Source organism: Mixophyes fleayi, chromosome 4, assembly GCF_038048845.1.
Source record: "Mixophyes fleayi isolate aMixFle1 chromosome 4, aMixFle1.hap1, whole genome shotgun sequence".
Taxonomy (NCBI): Eukaryota; Metazoa; Chordata; class Amphibia; order Anura; family Limnodynastidae; genus Mixophyes; species Mixophyes fleayi.
In genome coordinates this window covers 218680035-218702542 of record NC_134405.1, presented here as the reverse complement: position 1 = coordinate 218702542, position 22508 = coordinate 218680035, and the positions used below count along the sequence as shown (strand labels likewise).

Sequence of the window (22508 nt, the reverse complement as noted above, 5' to 3'; positions counted from 1 at the left end):
TCTACACCCACAACACTGTCCTCATCAATATCCTCAGTAGTGATCGGAGTTAGTCCTGCATCTAAGTTGCTAAGGCTAGATGACTCCTCCACTATCCTGGATTTCTCAGAAGAATTCTTGAGCGGTAGTCCCTGCTGCTGCTGCTGGGGTGAATCTTCATCCCAGAAGCAGACCAAGAAGAAGACTACTAGTACTTTACAATAATTGACTGTTAAACAATCCTTTGCAAGAGGAAGCATGTATGAAAACTGTCACCCAGTCGCAAAGTGGATCACAGACGCCATGGCGACTATGCTAGTATTAAATCTGCATCCAATATCCACTATTAGTGCAGCTGTTTTTAGACAATTACTTGAGCTCTTGTGTCCCCATTACCAAATTCCATTACAACACCATTTTACTAGAAAAGCTATTCCTGACCTCTACCAGAAGGTTTGTAAAAATGTAATTATTTGGCTACAAAATGCCTTTCTACTCACTGTACACTTATCCATGTGGACAAGCGGAACTGGGCAAACTAAAGATGATATGACTGTGACAGCAGGAACAGCAGCAGCATGTACACAAGTTCGTCACATTTTTCAGAGGCAGACTACACTGTGTATCACCGGCTTCACTGTGCAAGGTGCTGAAACCATTCGAAGTAGTCACCTGTGAAGTGAGTTCAGACACTGCTAGCTTAAGTCAAGGGATTTCCTTAATTAGACTTTTGGAAAAGCATCTTGAGAAACTGAAGGAGGAGATTAAACAAAGCAATTACGCTAAACTTATTTGCTTCGCCAATATCCAAGAGTTATCAAAATTTTGAACTCAGATCACTACATTTTGGCGACTTTGTTTGATCCTATGTTTAAGAGCTATGTCTTCTCTTTGTTTCCAATGACCCAGATCTCAAGAGATAAAAGGAGCTCCCGGTGAGCAAGATGACAGCTCAAGTGTTATGTGACAGGACAGCGTCTCCTCTTTCAGTTTCTCACTCGACTGCTGCTAGGAATAAACTTACCTTTCCCAAAAGACCCAGGGATGATGCAGATGACTCAGCACAACATTTTGACATCTGGTCTGGTCTAGAAGAATTGACCAAAAAACGTGACACCGCTGCCATCACTCCACCTAATCCTATCAACATCCAAAGGATGGTGGAGGATTATTTTCACAACAGCATAGAAATAGACACATCAGACAGTCCCTTTACATACTGGGAGGAAAAAAAGGGAATTTGGAGACCCATGTACCAACTCGCTTTGCAATGCCTAAGCTGCCCACCCTCCATTGTGTACTCGGAAAGAGTTTTCAGCACAGCTGGGATCCTTGTCAGCGATCGGCATAGGAGGCTACTTCCTTAAAATGTGGTAAAGATGATGTTCGTAAAAATGAACTTCAATTTCCATGAGGAAGGCCTTTCCCGCCAATTACATCAAAATACTGAGACTTCTGTAATGGTGGATTCCAGCGGTGATGAATTAATAATGTGTGAGGATGATGTACAAACAGATGAGGGTGAGGATGAGGCTGAGGATGATGACAACAACATCTTGCCACAGTCGAGTTTCCTAACAGCATTGTTACCTTAGGTGCCTTAAGCCCATTGTAAGCTTGTTTTGTGGGGGCCCAACAAACCAAGCACATCAGTCTCAAAAGTAGCACTCCTTGTCACTGAAGTGCTTGGTTTCTTAAAGTGTGCATGTCCTTTTTAAGATCCAACATAACGGTGGGTGGGAGGACCCAAGGACAAGACCATCTCGCACCACTTTTCCTTTCAGCTACCGCTCTGTGCCAATGTTACCTACATGTGCTATATACTGTTCTGTGCTTTGCAAAAATCTTAGACACCCATTGATGATGCAGATGATTCAGCACAACATTTTGACATCTGGTCTTGTCTACTGTAAAATAATTTACCAGAATTAGTGACACCTCTGCAGTAACTCCACCTGATCCTACTATCAACTATCAACAATCATTTTAAGCATGGATGTCTAAATATACGTGTATATGTATTACCTTCCACTTTGCTGCTGTTTCATCAGTATTGCACAAAGTGTTTGTAATCTGCACTTTACGTCAAAGGTACCTAACTATATTATAATGTTTTGGAAATTGGGGCTGATTCGATGCTCAGTGATGTTCTTGCTTTCTCTTTCATCCAGTCTGGGGGACACTGCTTACCATGGGGTTGTGGAGGGAGCTTGGGGAGTTGGCACCTAACTAGTTAAGTTTTAGTACTGCCGACAGACCCCTCCCCTCTACAATCCCCCTGCCCCCTCTTGTTCAGTTTTTTTTAGGTGCCCAGGAGTTGGGCAGTGTTTTTAGTACCTAGTATGATTTTAACAAATTTTATTTCATTTTATTTTATTCTTATTCTTTTTTTACAGGTGGCAGCGCTGGAGTGTGTTCTAATATAGAGAACGCACTCACAGCTTGGCAGCGCAGGCATTTCCCCTGTCAGATGAGAGCCAGCGGCTCTCACTGGCAGGGACTGGAAGATTGGTGCCTGATTGAGGAGTCACAAGCGGTCTCAGGGACCGCTGTCACTCCTCCAGCCTCCCCGATAACCGGCGCTGCCATTACAGGCATAGAGTGCCGGTTATCGGATACTGTGGAAGCCGGCGGCCATTTTGTTTTTTCTTGCCACTCGGCGCTACGGAAAGAGGAGGAAGGGGGCTATACCACGATTCCCCCCTCATACATAGGAGGGGGGCGTCGGGTATCTTTCGCTGCGGAGACCTCTGTACTAGAGGTCTCCAATACTCTGCCACACTCCATGCTTTTTCTTTTTTTATGGAGATGAATAGCTGCAGAGACAGCAGTTACTGAAGGGGGGGAGCTAAAGCATAGAGTTCCCCCCCTCCTTCCAGAGAGAGATGGTCTATCCCAGTCTTCTGGCGCCAAGAGAAGCCCGGGAAGAGAGAACAGAGCTGAGGGAGCAGGCACAGGACACTGCTGTTGGACTTCTCCCCTTTGTGGCCAATGGGCTAAGTATCAGCTTTATTAAACACATATATCGTTTTTTCTGTGTAAAAAAATTGGGCTAGTAAGGTTTACATTATAGTCTCCCACTTGCCTAAATATTTATTGTGTTTTACCATTAGAAGTTTAACTTTTATGATATAGATTAGTTGATTACTTGTTATTTAACTCTGTTTTCTCTGCATACATTACTCTTTCTCTCTCTCTCTCTCTCTCTCTCTCTCTCTCTCTCTCTCTCTTTACTCAGCTAGATTAACAATTTAGTCTGTGTGCTTGGTGTGCCTTCCTTTATAAGAATGACAGATAAGGGAAAGGGCCCTATGGCAAAATATTTCACATGTTCAAAATGTCATGTAAAATTACCTTGTGGGCAAAAGGACACTTTGGCGCTCTGCTCTGGCTGTGAAGCAGGGGCTCCCCCCTGCGAAAACCCAGCAGATTTCAGCCCATCAGACGGAGGAACCGGCCTGGGTGGCCTCCCTGACAAATTTGGTTTCCTCACTAGCACAGATGGTTTTTCAATCTAACCAACTGCTATCTACTTCGGTAGCTAATAATACTAGTACTCAGTCTGACCTCCCTGTTACCACAGGTTCTATTGGAACGTCTTTACGACCTTCCTCTGCTCTTACAGACCAGGCCCCTGTTCTCACAGAACCGGCATGGTCCACAGCTTTTATTAGGGGTTTGAATAAACTTAACCAGTTGCTTGATTCCCCTAAGATCCCGCATACTAAAAGAAAGAGGCCTAGATCTGAAAATCCCCTTATGGTCCTTTCAGATTCTGAGGAGTGTTCTGAGGACGAGAGGGCAGATTATTCCGATCCTGACCAGGTTCAATCTCTGGAGCAGGATGGTTTTTGCTGTTAGACAGGCGTTGGACCTCCCAGAACCGGAGGATCCTACCCCTAGAGACAGAAATCTCTTTAAGAAGGCCAAAAGGAAGGCTAGCCATTTCCCCCCTTCTAAAGAACTTAAAGACATTGCAGAAGGAGCATGGAAACAACCTGAGAAAAGGTTCTCGGTCCCCAGAAGGTTCTCCTCCTTGTATCCCTTGCAGGAGGAAGATGTAGTTCGTTGGGAGAGTATTCCAAAAGTGGATGTTCCCATAGCCCGTTTGGCAAAACACACCTTACTTCCAGCTCCCGGTTCAGCGTCCCTCCCGGATGCCAATGACCGAAAAGTTGAATCCCAGCTGAAATCTATTTTTGCGGCTGCAGGTTCTTCCTTTAGACCCACATTTGCTTCAGCTTGGGTTGCTAGAGCCATGGAAGTATGGGCAGACCAGCTGGCAGATGCCTTACAGGACTCTGAATTACTCCCCCTGGCCTTGCATTTGAAGGAGGCATCGGGGTACCTTTGTGAGGCGGCCCAAAATTCAGCGGCCGTCTCCTCCTCTATACAGGCTGCATCCATTTCAGCTAGAAGAACGCTATGGCTGAAATCCTGGGAAGGAGATGCGGAATCAAAAAAGTCAGTTGAAATCATTCCTTTTTCAGCAGCAGGTTTGTTCGGTCCCGAATTAGATACCTTGATTTCCCATTCAACGGGGGGCAAAAGCACTTCCTTGCCGGTATTCCCCAGCAGGGGCCGAAACCCTCGCGTCAGCTCTTTTCGTCAGCCCTTTCGGGGAACTTCCTTGTCTAGAGGACAGTCATTTAGAGGTAGACAGCCTAACGCTCGAGGCTCCTCTTCTAGGGGGAGATCCTCGTTTGCCGCTAAGCGCCAGGCCTCCAAGAACCAGGAGAAGCCTGCATCCTGACGACCACTCGGTTCTCCTGGAAGGGGCTCCAGTGGGGGGTCGTCTATCTTTGTTTCAAAAACAGTTGGCAGCGTCCTCCCAAGACTCTTGGATTCGGGGCATTATATCAAGGGGGTACAGAATAGACCTGCTGGGCCTCATACCCCATAGTTTTTTCGTAACCCCTCTACCCCGAGATCCAACAAGAAGACAGGCAATACAGGATTGTGTCACCTCTCTTCTTTCACAGAAAGTTATCTGCAGGGTCCCAGACTACCAGAAGGGACAGGGGTTTTATTAAACCTGTTCCTTGTCAAGAAGCCGGATGGCTCCTTCCGACCCATTTTAAACCTAAAGGGCCTCAATGTTCACCTTAAGGTCGACAGATTTCGAATGGAATCACTGAGGTCAGTAATAAACGGTTTGGAGAAAGATCAATTTATGGCTTCCATAGACATAAAAGATGCATACCTCCATGTTCCCATTTGGAGTGACCATCAGTCCCTCCTCAGATTCACAGTGGGATCCTCCCATTATTAGTTTCGGGCCCTCCCCTTCGGCCTCTCCACTTTGCCGAGGGTTTTCTCGAAGATTATGTCGGTAATGGCAGCGCATCTTCACCTTCTAGTTCAGGTCGTGCCTTACCTGGACAACCTGCTCATCAAATCCTCCTCAGAGAATTGCTTACGTCAATCCACTTGTGCATGAGGCTGCTGGGAAAGATGGTGGCCTCCTTCGAGGCCATTCCCTTTGGTCGAGCTCACTCTCGTTGTTTTCAGTGGGATCTGTTGACAAAATGGTCAGGATCCCACCTACACCTAGATCTCCAGAGGATCTCTCTATCCCCGAGGACGAAAGAATCACTCCAGTGGTGGCTGATTCAGAGTCACATGACAGTAGGCAGATCCTTCTCTCCATGGTCATGGATCATAGCCACGACAGACGCCAGCCTGAAGGGTTGGGGGGCGGTAATCTTACACCTCAGACTCCAGGGCCTTTGGTCGGTTCAGGAATCTACCCTATCAATAAACATGCTGGAATTGAAGGCTATTCTTTTGGCCCTCAGGGGAGGCCAGGCCCTCCTCCAGGGCCATCCTGTCAGGGTTCAGTCAGACAATGCCACGGCTGTCGCATAGATCAGCAGACAGGGAGGAACCAAGAGTGCAGCTGCAATGAAGATTGCAGCTCAGATCTTGATTTGGGCAGAACAATATGTTCCAGCCATATCGGCAGTTTTTATTCCAGGAATAAACAATTGGGAAGCCGACTATCTAAGTCGCAACCAGATGATGCCCGGGGAATGGTCCCTCCATCCGGAAGCTTTTCAGTCTCTGGTTCAGAGGTGGGGTCTTCCGGACATAGATCTCATGGCCTCCAGACACAAAAGGAAGGTCCTCAGGTTTTGTGCAAGGGCAAGAGACCCCTTAGCGGTGGCAGTGGACGTCATGACGATGTCATGGGAGTTCAGGCTGGGATACCTGTTTCCTCCGATTCCCATGCTTCCTCGCGTACTCAGACGAGTAAGACAGGGCGGTCTGCCAGTAATTCTAGTAGCTCCCTCATGGCCGCGCCGAGTCTGGTATGCAGACATAATCTCTATGGCGAAAGGACCAGGGTTCCGTCTTCCGTCTCGAGAGGACCTTCTTCTGCAAGGTCCATTCCGTCACCAGAATTTACATCAGCTCAGTTTAACGGCATGGCTGTTGAAGCCAGCCTCTGGAGGGCTAGAGGTTTTTCCTCCAGTGTGGTGAACACTATGATGCGAGCTAGGAAGCCAGTTTCAGCTCGCATCTATCACCGGATTTGGAGAGCCTACATTAGATGGTGCGAAAATAGGACATGCCACTTATCCTCCTTTCGCCTACCCCGCTTGTTAGCCTTCCTTCAGGATGGCCTGGAAGCAGGTCTTAGGTTAGGTTCCTTAAAAGTCCAGGTATCGGCACTTTCAGTATTTTTTCATATGAAATTAGCAGATTTACCAGATATTAGGACTTTTCTCCAGGGAGTCTTGCATATTCAGCCTCCCTATGTTCCGCATACAGCACCATGGGATCTCAACCTGGTACTGGATGTGCTTAAGGGGCCCCCCTTTGAGCCCTTACGTGTGGCAGAATTAAAGTGGTTAACCTGGAAGGTCCTTTTCCTTTTGGCTATCGCATCTACTCGAAGAGTTTCAGAATTAGGGGCTTTGTCTTGTCGGGAACCTTATTTGGTTTTCCACGAGGACAGAGCGGTGTTGAGAACCCTCCCTTCTTTCGTTCCTAAAGTAGTTTCAGCTTTCCATCTTAACCAGGAAATTGTAGTTCCGGTTTTTTCATCTACTTCCCAGTCGGATCATCAGTCCATGGAAAAGTTAGATGTGGTTAGGGCTCTCCGCATTTATGTCAAAAGAACTTCTCAGATTAGATGTACTGATTCCCTGTTTGTTCTTTATGATGCTAATAAGAGAGGCTGGCCAGCCTCAAAACAGTCCATCGCAAGATGGGTTACGGCAACTATTAAGCAAGCTTACATAAAGGCTAACCGTCCTGTGCTGGAGAGACTTACGGCCCATTCCACCAGATCGGTAGGGGCGTCGTGGGCAGCGAGAAATGGGGCTTCTGCAGACCAGCTTTGCAGGGCAGCCACCTGGTCCTCTGTCCACACCTTTACAAAATTCTACCAATTTAATGTATTTGCATCTGCGGATGCAAATTTCGTTCGTAATGCTTTGCGCGTGGGATTTTCAGAGTAGTCCCACCCTTAGGGGGCTGCTTTAGAACGTCCCCATGGTAAGCAGTGTCCCCCAGACTGGATGAAAGAAAAAAGAGGATTTATGTACTTACGTTAAATCCGTTTCTCTGATTCCGTCTGGGGGACACTGCGATCCCTCCCTTCTGCTGTTCTTCTGTGTGCTCTTGTTTGACTGGCCTTTTTCCTTGGGCTTTTTAATAAACTGAGCAAGAGGGGGCAGGGGGATTGTAGAGGGGAGGGGTCTGTCGGCAGTACTAAAACTTAACTAGTTATGTGCCAACTCCCCAAGCTCCCTCTACAACCCCATGGTAAGCAGTGTCCCCCAGACGGAATCAGAGAAACGGATTAAACGTAAGTACATAAATCCTCTTTTTTGCTATGAATTACAATGGCTCTTTTTAGTGCATTGTCTGGTACCCTGGATTGGTCTGTAGCTGTAGAATTACCACAGTTATCCAAGTTACGGGTGGAGCGATCAAATGAACTATAACGGATTTCATGATCCAAGTGGTGGTTTGGAAAATGTAATGGGAATGTAATTGAATGAAATTTGATAGTTTTACAATGAAGGCAGTTGGATAAGTGGCAGTATGGCATACCACCGTATACACCCATACTTTGACCACTGGTTGAACTTATAATAAAACAAATCCCACGTGTCAAAGAGGAGAGGCAGATAAAGTACATATGTCTGCTGAATATTTAGCAATTTTATTTTTCTGATTTGGTTTTATTGATCTTCGTTAGGAACAATTTAAGTCCCACTAGTAGTAGGAGGAGGAAAACTAGGCCCCAGTGAGCACCTTGCATGCCGTGGATGGTGGGACCTCTGGACTGATGGACAGAAGGCGGAGGAGGCAATAACATGCAGTTATGCAGAGAGAAAAGGCAGATGGATTCAGGAATCTCGGGCAGGTGATTAGCTGTGTGAGTATGTATATTCAGGTGTGTATTTTGTGCGCCCCTCCCATGGGAGCATAGGCTGCACAGCCCAGGCTGTGTATGTGACTGTGCATTGGTTTCTGCATTAAATGGGCACCATTTTACCCCATGCAATTGTGTTAAAAATAAAAAATAAATAAAGAGAAAAACCAGGGCACCGCCCTCACCCAGAAAGATGAACAAGCACGAGCGCTCATAGCCTAAGCTGGTATTGGCAAAATCCAGGAGGCAAACAGTGTAGGGTAACCCCTGAAAAAGCCAATGCCAGCACTATGACAGTTGGGCTGGTGAAACTATAGCAGCTTGGGGTCCCCTGCCATAAAGTCATCCAGCATTCTCTATTCTCTTGGGGAATGGGAATTTCGACACCCCCCCCCCCCCCCCCGCCCTCCCCTAAAAAAAAAACAAAAAAAACAACCCAATGCTGAAAACACTAGGGGCTAGATTTACTAAGCTGCGGGTTTGAAAAAGTGGGGATGTTGCCTATAGCAACCAATCAGATTCTAGCTATCATTTTGTAGAAGGTACTAAATAAATGAAAGCTAGAATCTGATTGGTTGCTATAGGCAACATCCCCACTTTTTCAAACCCGCAGTTTAGTAAATCTAGCCCTAGGGCTTTTTCCACACTCCTGGTGTAGTGGGTGTGAGGTAATGTATAGTTAAAAAATAAATGAGTGCTGTTCTTCCTGGAGAACTATAGGTCCCAGCAAGCCCTATCATGCCTGAATGCGCATGCAAATTACATGTGTCAGCATACCCACGGCTGTCAATGCATGCTGGCACTAGTAGAAGTACAAGCACCAGCATGCCTTGGCAACCAGGACATGTTTTGCCCTGTATTTTATCTGCAAAAACACATTGGCAAACAAAGGCACTAACAGCATGAAAAATACCTTCTTAAATAAAGATTCCCCAAGACATACCTTTCTCATGTAGATCCAGTGGGATTCATCTCCTGTCTTCAAGGCTTGCAATCCAACAATTTAAAATAAAAAAAAACTGCTCCTTACGTGGCTTAAATGACAAGCATAGAGCCAATTATTCTAATCAGAGTTCCTTTACTCTTATTGGTCAGAGTGTGGGAAAACCATTCTGATTGGTTAGAAGCAGTAAAAAAACGTGTGGAGTTTACTACAATGAAGTACATTGATACATTAATTTACAAATTAAGTAAATTCTATTTATGTACTTCATTGTGGCTAAACTTCAAATAAAGTTAGCTGCTTTCAACTTTCCCAAGCTCTGACCAATCACTGCAAAGATGCTCAGTTTGTTTAGAATTATTGACTCTTAGACTGTCAATTGTGCCATGACTCCTGTAAGAAGCAGTCAGTTCATATTTTATGGGTATTTTTTTTAAAATTATTTTATTGCAAGCCTTGAAGACAGGAGAGGACTCTCCCCCTTGGATCTAGGTGAGAAACAAAGGGGTTAATGAGGGTATATCTCGGAAAGTCTTTACTTGAATAATGGTATTTTTCTAATTGTTGGAGTCTTTATTTTCCAGTTTGTAGGGTTTTTGTTTTTTTACAGGTGAACGACAGGTCAGAGCAGGCTTGTATGCCAGAACAGGCATGGCTATGGTTCTACAAGTGTGTGCATACCCTATTACTTTATGCATGACAGGACTTGCTGGGGCCTGTATTTCTCCAGGGGAAAAATCACTTGTATCTATTTTTAAACTATTATATTAACCCTCACCCACTGCATTAAGGTTGCAGTAAAAGAGCTAGTGCTTTTGGGTTGGGACTGGTTATTCCTGGAAACCGGGGCGGCATATTTTTTTTTGCAGACCTTATTCCCCTCGTGAGTTCAGCACTGTGCTGAATAGATTGGGGCTGGTTGACATAATAGCAGGGGACCTCACTCTGCGGGTTTCCCTGTTATTGTGTCACCAGCAAAGACTATCACAGCCTAGTCTTGAAAGCGGCCTTTTTGGGGGGACTCCATGCTGCGTGTATTCCCAATTTTTCCACTACAAGTCTAGGCTATGAGCATTTAATACTGGTGGCTCTTTCTGGAAGGGCCACACTGTCTTTTATTTATTTTCAATGTATCTTCAGTCAGTAGATGCATTTCAGGTACTTTGCAGAGCTGCTCTGCATAAACTAGTCAATATGAGTCGGGGGAATTGGATGCAATTTACATCTGCGTTTTTAGGAATAAATTGCATTCAACTCTACATGAGGCCGTTAGCATTACCCTCATCCATTTTACGATATTCTTTGCAACAATTTTTTCAGGATACAAACAACATACAAAGCAAATCTGGCACTTTGGCATTTGATGATTAGGGTAAATAATCTATCAAATTATGAGGCAGGATATATGAGGCATAGCAGCCTCAAAGAAAAATTAACAAAGTAAAGAATGTCTGATGTGCACTGCAAAACCAACTTTGGTCCCACTGTGTGTCTCAATTTGGGCTTCTAGACTTATGCCAAAGCCCATAGATTTGTAGAGCAAATGGTAGAATTTACAGAGGTCTAGGGGAGGAGTTGGATAGAGTGAGAGTTGTATTATGCAAAAAGGCAGTCCCAATCTCAGGCAGTCTCATGGTTCATTTAAGCCATAACTGAGGAAAACCAAGCAGTATTTAACATGAAGAACTTTAAGTATTTGTTGTACCAAAGAGGTAGGAGGATAGACTTGGACGTGATGCACCACTTCATATAAAATCATAATAAATAGCAATTGCCTCCTACTTAATCGTGGATAACATAAAATATACACAATACATTTTCTATTATTCATCATTTTATAAATAGAAATTGCAAGAAAACCGTTGCCTCCTAGAGCATTTTAAATAGTACACCAATAAATGTAACATAAAAAATCTGAAAATCAGTTGCTCTTTATGCACATAAAAGCACAGCAGGATACAAGAGGTAGCAAAGGAAACAACATATTGCAAGGAAAGATCTTAATAAGGAAATATAATTGGAAATACTCAGTAATAATACAACCAATGTAAGAGAATATAAAAAACTTATTTAAATAAGCCACTCTCACCTATCAGTTCAACAGCGCACATTACATACAGAATAATGGCTAGCAAAAGTAGGTGGCGGCATGTAAGTGAATGGAATTTGATACTTCTACAATGAAAGCAGAAGGAGAAGTAGTGGTATGGCATAGCACCACATACCTGACCTGGTTAAACACCGTACACTTCAATAGAAAAATGGTGATAGTGATTTAATTGGATGACAAGTGGAGAGCCAAAAGAGTAACATTTTACAACAATATGTGCGTAATCTGTCTGGAATACATGTATTGTAAATTATAAGAATATTATGTTTCACTTGGTATATCTGTGAGCGCACAAATCTATAGGGAATGCTTCTCCACAGGACAGGCAAATCCTTGATATGGAGGGGTTAAAGAATTTTCATTATTTTTACTAAAACGGCGCCTTATTTTTTTTTAGATACAACATGAAGGAATGATTAACTCATGTCTGCTCAAACATATCTATTGGAAAAAAGACGACTGAAAATAATCTAAATTTCATCAAAAGGAATTAAATATTTAAGATATGTTACATTCTAATCTCATATCAAAAGGGTAAAATATTTTACAAAATAACTATAACGTAATTCACATTTTAAGGCGTGGTATCTAATAAAGTATGCTTTAGTGTGTGCCTCATATGTCTTACCTTTGAGACAGATGATAAAATATAACACTTTATAGCAGGAGATTCACATTAATTTATAAAAGAAAATATGCATCCTCAATTTATGAGGCAACTGCAATAGGTCTAAAAGTTCCTAAACATTATAATAAAGTAATAATAATAGAAATCTGGCCTTCTAAGGTTTACAATATTGGCTTAAAACAAGTAAATGCACAGGTTGCATCTTAGAAAGAATTATATTGCATGTATTAGTTTGAAATGTTAATTGAAAATGGACATGATTTGAAGTGGTCAGTAAACATAAATTAAACTGTTGGCCATGAGTCAAAAAATAAAAGTACAGAAGGTGATTAGAAAGTGAATAGAAAGTGATTAGTGATTACAAGCAATACTATACTACCAAACAATACTTAATATGCCACAGAAGAATTTTGGGACTGGCTAGGTTTATTAAGTATTATTTTCCATATCTGACCTTATTTGTCATCAAGACTGCTGCAATAGCAAACTAGGGAAAGACTACAGTTGTTTGCTGAAATTAAAGATTGTTCCTAGGTTTTTCACATAAGTTAAATACTGGCTGATTTTTCATGTAGCACACAAATACTTGCTAGCTTATTTGTACACTGAAATTTAAAGTTGATATTTGTGTGCTACATGAAAAAACAGTCAGTATTGAACTTATGTGCAAAACAGAATACTAATTTGCACCCCTTGCATTGTAACATGGTTTTGTCCAGGAGACTGAAAAAAGAAGTTTCTCAAGTTAAGATCCTTAATGAATCAGGCCCCTAGTGCCTATCTTAAGCTGATACTAGTATCCTGAAATGTAGCTAGGAACGATATAATGCCCTGTCTTTAGCCAGAGATTCTCATGTGCTAATCAAACTCTTGGCTAAATATATAAACTGCTATTACATAATAATATTATAACAGCACAATCAAAAGAATGGACAATTCTTTCTAATGCATTTTGGCTAAGATTGTACATCCTATCCTATCATTGTAGAGCCCACTGCCTTACTCAATCCTAGGGAATGGTACATCGGTGCCCAAAGCTGGGTTCCGAAGGTGTGGTCTATAGGCCCCTAGGGTCTTACTGTACACTAATATTGCTGAAGATATTGTGAGCAACTTTACTATAGTGTAAGGATTCAAATGGAGTTTTAAACTAATAACTGCCAATCTCAGCATAAACTTAGTGGCAGAGGCGTGATACATTACCCATTATGCCCATACATTATAAGGTAAATAGGTAACTAAAATAGAAGCTAAGTTTGAGGAGATCTTCAGCACATCCATTTTGTTACCAAGGTTTTTCAGTATATAACTCTTTATTTAACATGGTAACAGGATGAGGTGTGCTGAGGCGTGAAGTCGTCCCTCCATACTGTGCTACACTGCTTGAACCTGGCTACAGATCATCCCCATCTCAATATGAGTCAGAATCATCAAAAAGGAAGAGTACTAGTTGGTAGGGAAAAGGGGAGGCATGTATTTGGGAAGGCATTGATTTAGGGGAGAGATGAACCTCAAGCTGATGTGAGGGCTAGTGGGGAACAAATTAAGGGAAATGAAATACAGTGTAGTGTGAAAATATATTATAGTGGAGAAGTAGAGTGGGAAATGAATTACTGGCTGGAAGGGGGTTGTGTATCTCATGCCCGCTGTCCCACACAACCAGGACAGTTTGGAAGTATGACCACTTTTGTCCACTTACCATTTTTGTACATTTCTTACTGCAAAAAGCTTTTATATATCTTAAAAATCTTAGCACATCTTATACCTTATCAGTAAAGAGATTTAGCTGTCAAAGGGAACGTTACAAAGTAGCCAAACTTAATAAATCCTTGTAGAGCAGAAAGGGAGATGTGCAGCTGGCTCAAATCAATCTCAGGAGACAAATCAAGCTTTGGGAATTCACCAACCATGCAGTAAATATTAAACAGTAGTAAAAGGGATTTTTTTAACAAGCTAAAGTGTATGTAAGTATAGACAAATTGACCATTGCCATCCTAGCTATATTCATATAGATTTTGCTTATAGATTGTAAGCTCTAATGAGCAGGGCACTCTTCCCTCCTGTTCTCATTACCTATAACGTTTACTCACCAGCTATACTGTGCACCTCCTCCTTGGGCTCTCTGCCCATTGACTCCACTCCTCCATTGTCTTTGCACCGCTGTCACTGACTTTAAACCTGTTAGTTGCACCCACGCCAATGGGCACAGTTTTCAGCCTTCAATGAATATACCCCTTACACCCCAGTAGCTGTGTTGAGAGTTGTAGTGTTATTTGTTTACTGTATTGTACTGTTATACCATGTACTGTCTTGTTGTTTGTCCTCTGTACGTAGCTGAGGACCTCATGTGGCACATTTACAAAGGGTACTGTTCTGCAAAATTCCATCATGTTAAATTCAGTTGCAACTTTGCTCACCTATGCTATAAATATAAGTCATAATAATAATAATAATAATAATAATAATAATAATAATAATAGTAATAATATAAGTAAAAGAAAAATATTTAATAATGCATGTGTATAATTGAGAAAGTCAACTTGTGGGCTGAATCAATATTTATATGCATGTAGCCTCACAATGCTAGGGCCATAGGTTTGATTCCTACCAGGTGTGTGTGTGTGTGTGTGTATGTACTTCTATTGCTATACTTATGGAGTCATTGACCTGTTTACACATCAACGCTGTAGGAACCTTAGACATAGTAACGGTCCTCATGAAACTGACTATACTAGTCAATGCAGGGCACCTTTCTAATATACCCAGCATCAAAACCTGGCATGTTGCAACGAGTCACTTTTGTCAGAAAAAAGTGTGTGAATTTATGCTGCTGAGGAGAAAGAGTGTGTACTCTACCACTGGCCGTTAGTATAAGGCTCATACACATTTTTGGTCATGAGACCAGCGGATGTCCTCTACTGCATCATAGAACCGCCAGGGCCCTCAGTGAGTGGAAAGAAATGGTGATCACAGCTGCCCTCCTAATTATTGTAGAAGTGGAAACACAGAGACAGAGAGAGAGAGGCTATCATGACCTTCTACCACCAAAAGGTAGGTAGCAACAGTGACGAATGAAAAAGACCTAGGGGTAAATGACGCCGATCTCCCACGAGATGAAAAAACCGGGGTATGATACATTTACCCCCTAATGTTTGTGTTATATTTTCTGATTATGGAAATTTATCTATTTTTTTTTAAGCTATATATGAACATTCTCAATGGCATTGGAGGTGACTCTGATAATAGCTTGGATGGCAGTGAAGATGACTATGCAGTGATGCCATATTATAGCTGGGAAGTGGTACAAAAATAAAAAACTCAGAGACTTGTGGCTACACATGAATAAATGTAAATAAACCAAAAGTGCTACACCTGTTACACCTGGCATTAACAGGAGTTTTTTGGGAAACTTTTGAATGACATGACACCAGATGAAATTCTATTCACCATTAAAAATGACATACATATGGGACATCATCTCTATAACCGGGTTGGATCAGATATTGGTATATATGAGTAAACTCGTCAGAAATGGGAAGGCTACTGTTACATGCCTGAAGAGTTTCCCCTTTAGACAAATGGAAGACTTTATCATTCCATCAAACTGTTTTCATGTAGTAAATGCTGTGAAGCTTGTAGCTGTCTATGTCAATGAAATCAGTACATTCAAGACTCTCTCGCTGGCACTAAAGGTTGGTCCTGCCTTGCAAAAGATTTAGAACATTGTGGAAGGCCGAGCAATGATGGAGGGCTGCCTGCTATAGTGGAAAATGTGTGCAATTTCAGGAAAATCTATAAGACAAGATGGAATGAGCTGATCTCATCGGCTGCCTTAAAAATGGAACATGCCTCAGCTTTTACCTCTCATGGAAGTTGAGAAAAAATGCACTTGTATCTCAATGACAAACAACAGTAGTACCATAACAATGTATCCACCAAGACTTCACTTAAAAACTGGGTATTGCTTGCTTAACCCTGGCACAGGTGAACTTAATAATTTGAAGAAGGGAAGGTGAAGTTCTAAAATGCTGTTCATCACCTTTTGTTGAAGAGATACTCTCCTGGAGCTTTCCTAGCTTCACAAGAGTTCTGCCGACACTTCACAAGGATTGAAAGTCAAGGAAAAAGTAGTAGGAAAGTTCCTGCCTTGCTAACACCAGCAATGCGAAGTACAATGGAATGTGGAGTGGCCACTGAAAGTGTCTACATGTTTGCAAGACCAGCTGCATTGTCACACTTCAGAGGTTCTGATTATATATTCCTTTTTGCTCAGGAATGGGGACCTAAAAATCCCTAAACACTGTCTTCCACTAAGTTTTGAAAGCATGTTGCTACTCTATCAAAAGTTCCCAAGAACTGGCAAGACTGGCTTAACTCAAAGCCAAAAATTTGAAAGAGAATAACACTGATCCATATGGTAGGTTTGAAATATCCTATCCGATATATGGATTTTGATTTGTAAATTGGTCAGTTATATATCTTTAGTTACAATTAGTTCAGCTACAGAGTGACAACTCTAAGGATGAGCAATCACCTGAACCAGAGAGACAAGCAGGCATGTGTTCTGTCAATGCTTTTCTTTTACAAGAGAGATGATGTAAGAATTCGGCAACACAAGACAAAAGCACAGATAAGGCTTTTAAAGGTTGATGTAGCACTATACTTCATCTGTAATGGCCAAATATACTTTCTTTAAGGTTGTGAAGAAGTGAAGGAAAAAACCTGGTAAAGAGAGGAGGTCTAAGTTGTGGAGAAGCACCTGATTCAGACATGCAGGATGCCCGGAAAGCATGATTGTGTCACATGCATCATGGCTGAACCATCTGCACTGAAAGGTCTAAACTGGTTAGCTGTAAAATTCTGCATAAAAAAACAGAATAACAACTTTAAAGAGAAATGCAAACTTTTGAATCAATACACAGTTGCTGACTATTCACCTTAAAGTAGTGGGTATAACCTGTTTGACTAGCCATGGTTTGATGTGTGTGTTTACGGATGTCCTCAGATGGCCAGAATACATGAAACTGTCCCCACAATGCATGGACATGTCAATCTTTTGTTTCATGCCAAAGAGAAAATCTCGAGTGATAATTATGTGTGTGCAGGTGAGTAGCGTGGGCAGAGCAAGTCAAGCAGGTTCTCCGGGCGCCAGCAGCTGGTGGGGGATCACTCGGGGATCTGTGCACCAGAGGAAAAATGTCCAGAGCATTCTCCTAGGCTGGGGGAAGCTGAAGCAGACTTCAGCGGAAGGGCAATGCTTTGTGTGCAGTCAAGTGGTGTAGCCCATGTATCACTTGCTGTGGTAGCTTCAGCTGCAGGCAAGGGGAGCCGTCTTATATGTTACATATGTCTATTCTCACTGTTATGCTATGCTTTCATATTAGTTTAGTAAAATCATTTACATCTAGTGATGACTGTCACAATTATTCCCATTGTTATTGGAAATATATTGTGTCCAATATACAAAAGCTGCATATATTAAACAATATAAGCAGTGAAGAAGTTGATTATATTATACATTTCAATGAGCTCATTTAAGCTTTGTTAAACTCATTTAAAAGAGACACAGTGACAGAAATGCAGAATGGCAACACAATATAATATACCCAGGAGCTGTGCAACCACATGCTGGCCATGCCCCTTCCCCAGTGGCGGATCCAATTAGAGCGGCCGAGCAGCACACTCTTCCTGCCTGTCTCTGCCGAACTAACCTGCACATAGTGTGCAACCGCAGGCAGACGTAGCTGTCAACAGGGGGGCGTGGACTAAATCGCCCCTCCTAAATCGCCCCCCGTAAAATACAATTCTAGATCCGCCCCTGCCCTTCCCTAGCGCACTTCAGTACCGTGGAAGGAAGCGCCATAGTATGCGCTTGCTCCAGGCGTTATGGCTCCACACTACACCTCTGTGCGTGTGTTTGTATTACTGTTAAAAGATTTAGACTGTAAGCTCCAATGAAGCAAGGATTGATGTTAATGATTAAATATTTTCTGTACAGCACTGTATAATATATTTGCACAGCACTGAGGTGTGAGGAACTTTGTAAATATCCAGAATATTAGTTCAGACCTGAAAATGACTTCTTCCACTAAGTGTGAGTTCTGATTCTATATAACTGTTGAACAAAGCACAAATGGGGTATATATTTCATTGTTTTACTATTTGTGTGAATAATTTGTTGACATGAAATGAAAATATCTTACCGCTTTCTGCAGTGTTAAATAGAAAAGAGTCACTGAATGATCCAATGCCAGCACTGTTTTCTGCAGCCACCTGGAATAAATCACAGCAAAAGGTGGATATCAGATTTCATTACTCATAAACTCAACTATTCTTAATTTACACAGCCGGTATGGTAAAAAAAACTAAACTGGCACACAATAAAACAAGCATGTTTATATGAAAGTAAAGTTATATTCTCAATATGATTTCCTAGTAAATTCAATATTTACGCTGAGTTCCTTACCGGCATATAGGAATTCATTTTGACATAATGATTTATTTATTCACTATGCATTATGTAAAAAAACAATCGTGCTTATAAGCAGAATGAACTTTGCTCACAGACACTTTATAGCACAAGGAAGTTTAAAAAGATTTTCGAATTTTGATATGTTTTAAAATTAGTACAAATTGCTGGTCTTTCTTTAGTAGACACTTTGTTGATGAATTGAGAATATATCTGGAATTAATTTCTACTCTTCATTATCCACAACTGTTTGCCAAGACCCTAAGTGGTGCATTATGCACTATACACATAAATACATACATATACAAACACACACAAATCTTATTGTCTGTTGCACAACTGCGAGTCAAATCTTTAAATATGTTTTGCATTCCTGTTGTTTACATTGCTTCATATTGATACAATGACTACACTTTGGGGTGTATTCAATTGTTCGGCTTGACGGCCGAAAAACTCGCGCTCTAAAACTATTACCGTTAATACGGTAAAATTGCGCTTAAAAACCGTTCATACGGTAATTTACTCGCTGAATTTCAGCTCGAGCTGAAATTCAGCGGGTAATTACCGTATTAACGGTAATAGTTTTAGGCCGTCAAGCCAAACAATTGAATACCCCCCTTTATGTGCTAAGTCCCAAATGTATATATCATCATCATCATCATCATCATCATCAACATTTATTTATATAGCGCCAGCAAATTCTGTAGCGCTTTACAATATATATATATTTCTTATTATCATCATCATCAAGCACAAGCAATTCAAAATACTGTAACAAGGTGTAATGACAATGTTTTACAAATTGTAACATCTATTAATATACTTGCATTTACAGGGATACTTTGGGGTAGATTTACTAAAAATCATGTTTGGCAGTGGTTTGATACCGCCACACATCGCCAAAAATTTCTGGTGGTTTAGTGTTCCAAAACGCTGTATCATCATCAGCAGCAGCTATTTATATCTATTATAGGGCAGTTTGAGGATTGAATTTAAGACCGCTGGTGATGTGTGGCGGTTTCAAAGCACCTAAACCACTGGTAGTTTTTTCAAAATGCCACAAAACCACAGAAAAAAAGACAGCTTTTTTTTTTAAAAGACTGCTTATGATAAGCTAGTTAGCTCATTATTATATTATGAGAGCAATATTAATACATAATTGTATTAAGGGGAAATAAAATCTGATTGCTAATGAGGGCAATATTTATTTATGATGGGGACAACACTTATTATTTCATGAGCGGGGTACCAATTATATATTGCACACCAGTGGTACTAAAGTGCCAGCATGCATGTGTGCGCAAGTGCAGTGTTACCACGTCATCAATAATTATTCTCCCCATTAGCAATCAAATATTATTTCCCCATTAATATAATTATATTGTATATTCATATTGCCCCCATAATATAATAATGCAATAATAATACCCCATTAATATAATGATAAATACAATATATTAATTGTAAATTAATTTGAAGGGCCTATAATCAATAAATAATGTTTGCCATAGTAATTCATAAGTCAGTAGTGCCTCCTCTTATGTTCTGAATGGCAGGGTATCTCATAATGCATGCTGTTTGGGCAATTTCGCCTCTCAGAATCACCTCTTTTGTTTTGGCTGTTTTATTGACGATTTTTCAGTGGTTTGTTGAACCACAGCTTAGTAAATCTGATGGTTTGTGTTTTAATCATGTTAAAAATTGGGATGCCGATTCATAATGTGGTGCTTTGTAAAACTGTGGTTTTCATGCGTTTTACTGGTGGTTTCATCACGACATCCTTTAATAAGTCTAGCCCTTTGTCATTGTTATCAATAGAGTGCTCAGTTATTACATCACCCACCTTCATACCTTCTACCTTGCTTAGCAGAAATATATTTTTATAGCAGAGACAGTAAATACTCAGAAATTGGCACACAGAGCTTCACTTTGTTTGATTTTTGTTTTGTTTACTTTTGAAGGATAAAAAAAATTCTGGATTCTTCTGGCATATTTGAAGACTCCAGTTATGTGGATGTACAGTAAGTGTGATTTTACACAAGAAGGGATGTTTCTTTTCATTGCTAGCTACTCTACGTCATACTTGCCAACTCTCCCGGAATTTCTCCCGGCGTGTGTGGCAATCTCCCGCATCTGGATAATTCTGCCCACTTCCTAGTGAAGTGGGCAGAATTAAGTCCCAAACGCCGCGATTCCCGGTGAATCGCAGCGTTTGGCCCCGCCCCCCGCTGTCAAATGACGCGTTTTGCGTCATTACGTCATGGGGGCGGGTCCGAAATTACGCCATTTTTGGAGCCCCGCCCCCCGTTACGCCCACCTCCTCCGCAGGATCCCAGGTTTGACCAACAGAAAGTTGGTAAGTATGCTCTACGTCATTTTTCTCTTTCTTGTTTGAGCACAGAATTTATCATGTTTGGCACATGCATGGTTTTTGGAGTAAAAAGAGGCAACACGACACGGATTGTTTTGTATTTTACTACACATCTTTATTTCAGTAAGTGCATATAATTGAAACTCCACATTATTTATGTCTGGACATAGTGCACTATATATTTTTTATTGTTCATACAGGATTGAGAAAATAGAATCCAATGTACCAGTAGTCGGTATGGAGATCCTTGATATTTTACAGAGACATTGATGGAGTTATAGTTTGTGTTTTGTGACTATAAAATACTGAAGCACCAAATATATTTTATATATATTTGTATTTGGAGTGCTGGTGGCACTGTTGGTGTGAGCTTGGCAACATCAGTGTGCACTGATTATTTTTATAGCAGACTTTGTTTCACTGAAGAGTAATTTAATTTTTATGTCTGTATCATAATACTACAGTTGTTGAAAAAGGACTTTCCCTTTTTCAATGGGATGGTAAAACAAAGAGGGAACTGGTAGCAGCTAAATATGTGAAATTATAGAGAATAATGTTAAACTTATTTTGAAACATAGAAATTATATGTTTGTGCGCAGCTGTTTTAAAAGCTAATATTCAAATATGCGTATAGTGCATAGACCTGATAATTAATGGACAAGCAGCTTAAATGAAATCCCTAATTGCATGCATGGCATTCCCACTGCTGTGTGTCACAAACAGGCAAAATATACTGCTATTTAGTTCACATTGCTATTTATTGCAAATCACGTATCTGTGTACTTATCTGCTGCATATGTGCCTGGTAGCTTTCCCAATGCTGACAGAACAAGATACAGGGCTGTAGGAGAGAGCAATGCACAGAGTTGTATATAAATCATATCTGATTTATAGGAATATGGGAGGTTTTACAATGGGCAAGCGATTGGTCGTGGCTTTTCTTGTAATAAAGATCACAGAACTCTGTGCTTAAAATGTAGAGTGTAGAGTCCTTTAAGTGCATTGGTGGAATGCGGGTGAAGTTTACACACAGGGACCTATTTTGTCTTTATTAGTTGCTGTGACAGCAATGGAGATTGTAATTGGAGTTCCCGACATCCTAGCTGTCTGCAAGAAAAGCCTGGAGTATGCCTCACATATTATGCAAGATGCCATGAGAACGTCAGTGTGACAGTCTATATATAAGAAGAACATTTTTTTATGGTATCTTTAAAATTCTTTATTGCCTCATTTCATAAACAAATTGGAATTACTATATGGTTTTAATGCATTATACTATTGTATTGTTTATAAATGATTCTATTTACATGCATAGAGTGGCAGCTGGTGAGTTCCAGTATTGCCTGAGCAATAGCACATTGCATTTCATCATTACTTATAGCCAAACAGGGACACTTGGTATAACTACGCATTATTTTGCTCGTGTTCTATACCTACATGCCTACACCTCTGCAGACACTTGGAAGCCATTGAATATTATACACAATTTACTATAAGAATCCACAAAACTGGTTTTTGGAAACATTAAGATTTCCAGGAACAAGATGGTGCTTAGCAGGTAGTGCTATACCACACTAAAGACAACAACATGATTCGCACACTGAAAATGATTCATTTCA

At 41.2% G+C, this 22508-nt stretch overlaps 1 protein-coding gene across 3 annotated transcripts in view; it reads right to left on the bottom strand.

Annotated features, from left to right (window-relative positions):
• PTPRQ (protein tyrosine phosphatase receptor type Q) overlaps positions 1-22508 on the bottom strand; it is a 357175-nt gene that overhangs the window by 201198 nt on the left and 133469 nt on the right. For all 3 annotated transcript variants that reach the window (XM_075209348.1, XM_075209349.1, XM_075209350.1), the window contains exon 22: positions 18253-18322. In XM_075209348.1, the coding sequence (XP_075065449.1) occupies positions 18253-18322 (70 nt within the window). The remainder of the gene's footprint in view (positions 1-18252; positions 18323-22508) is intronic.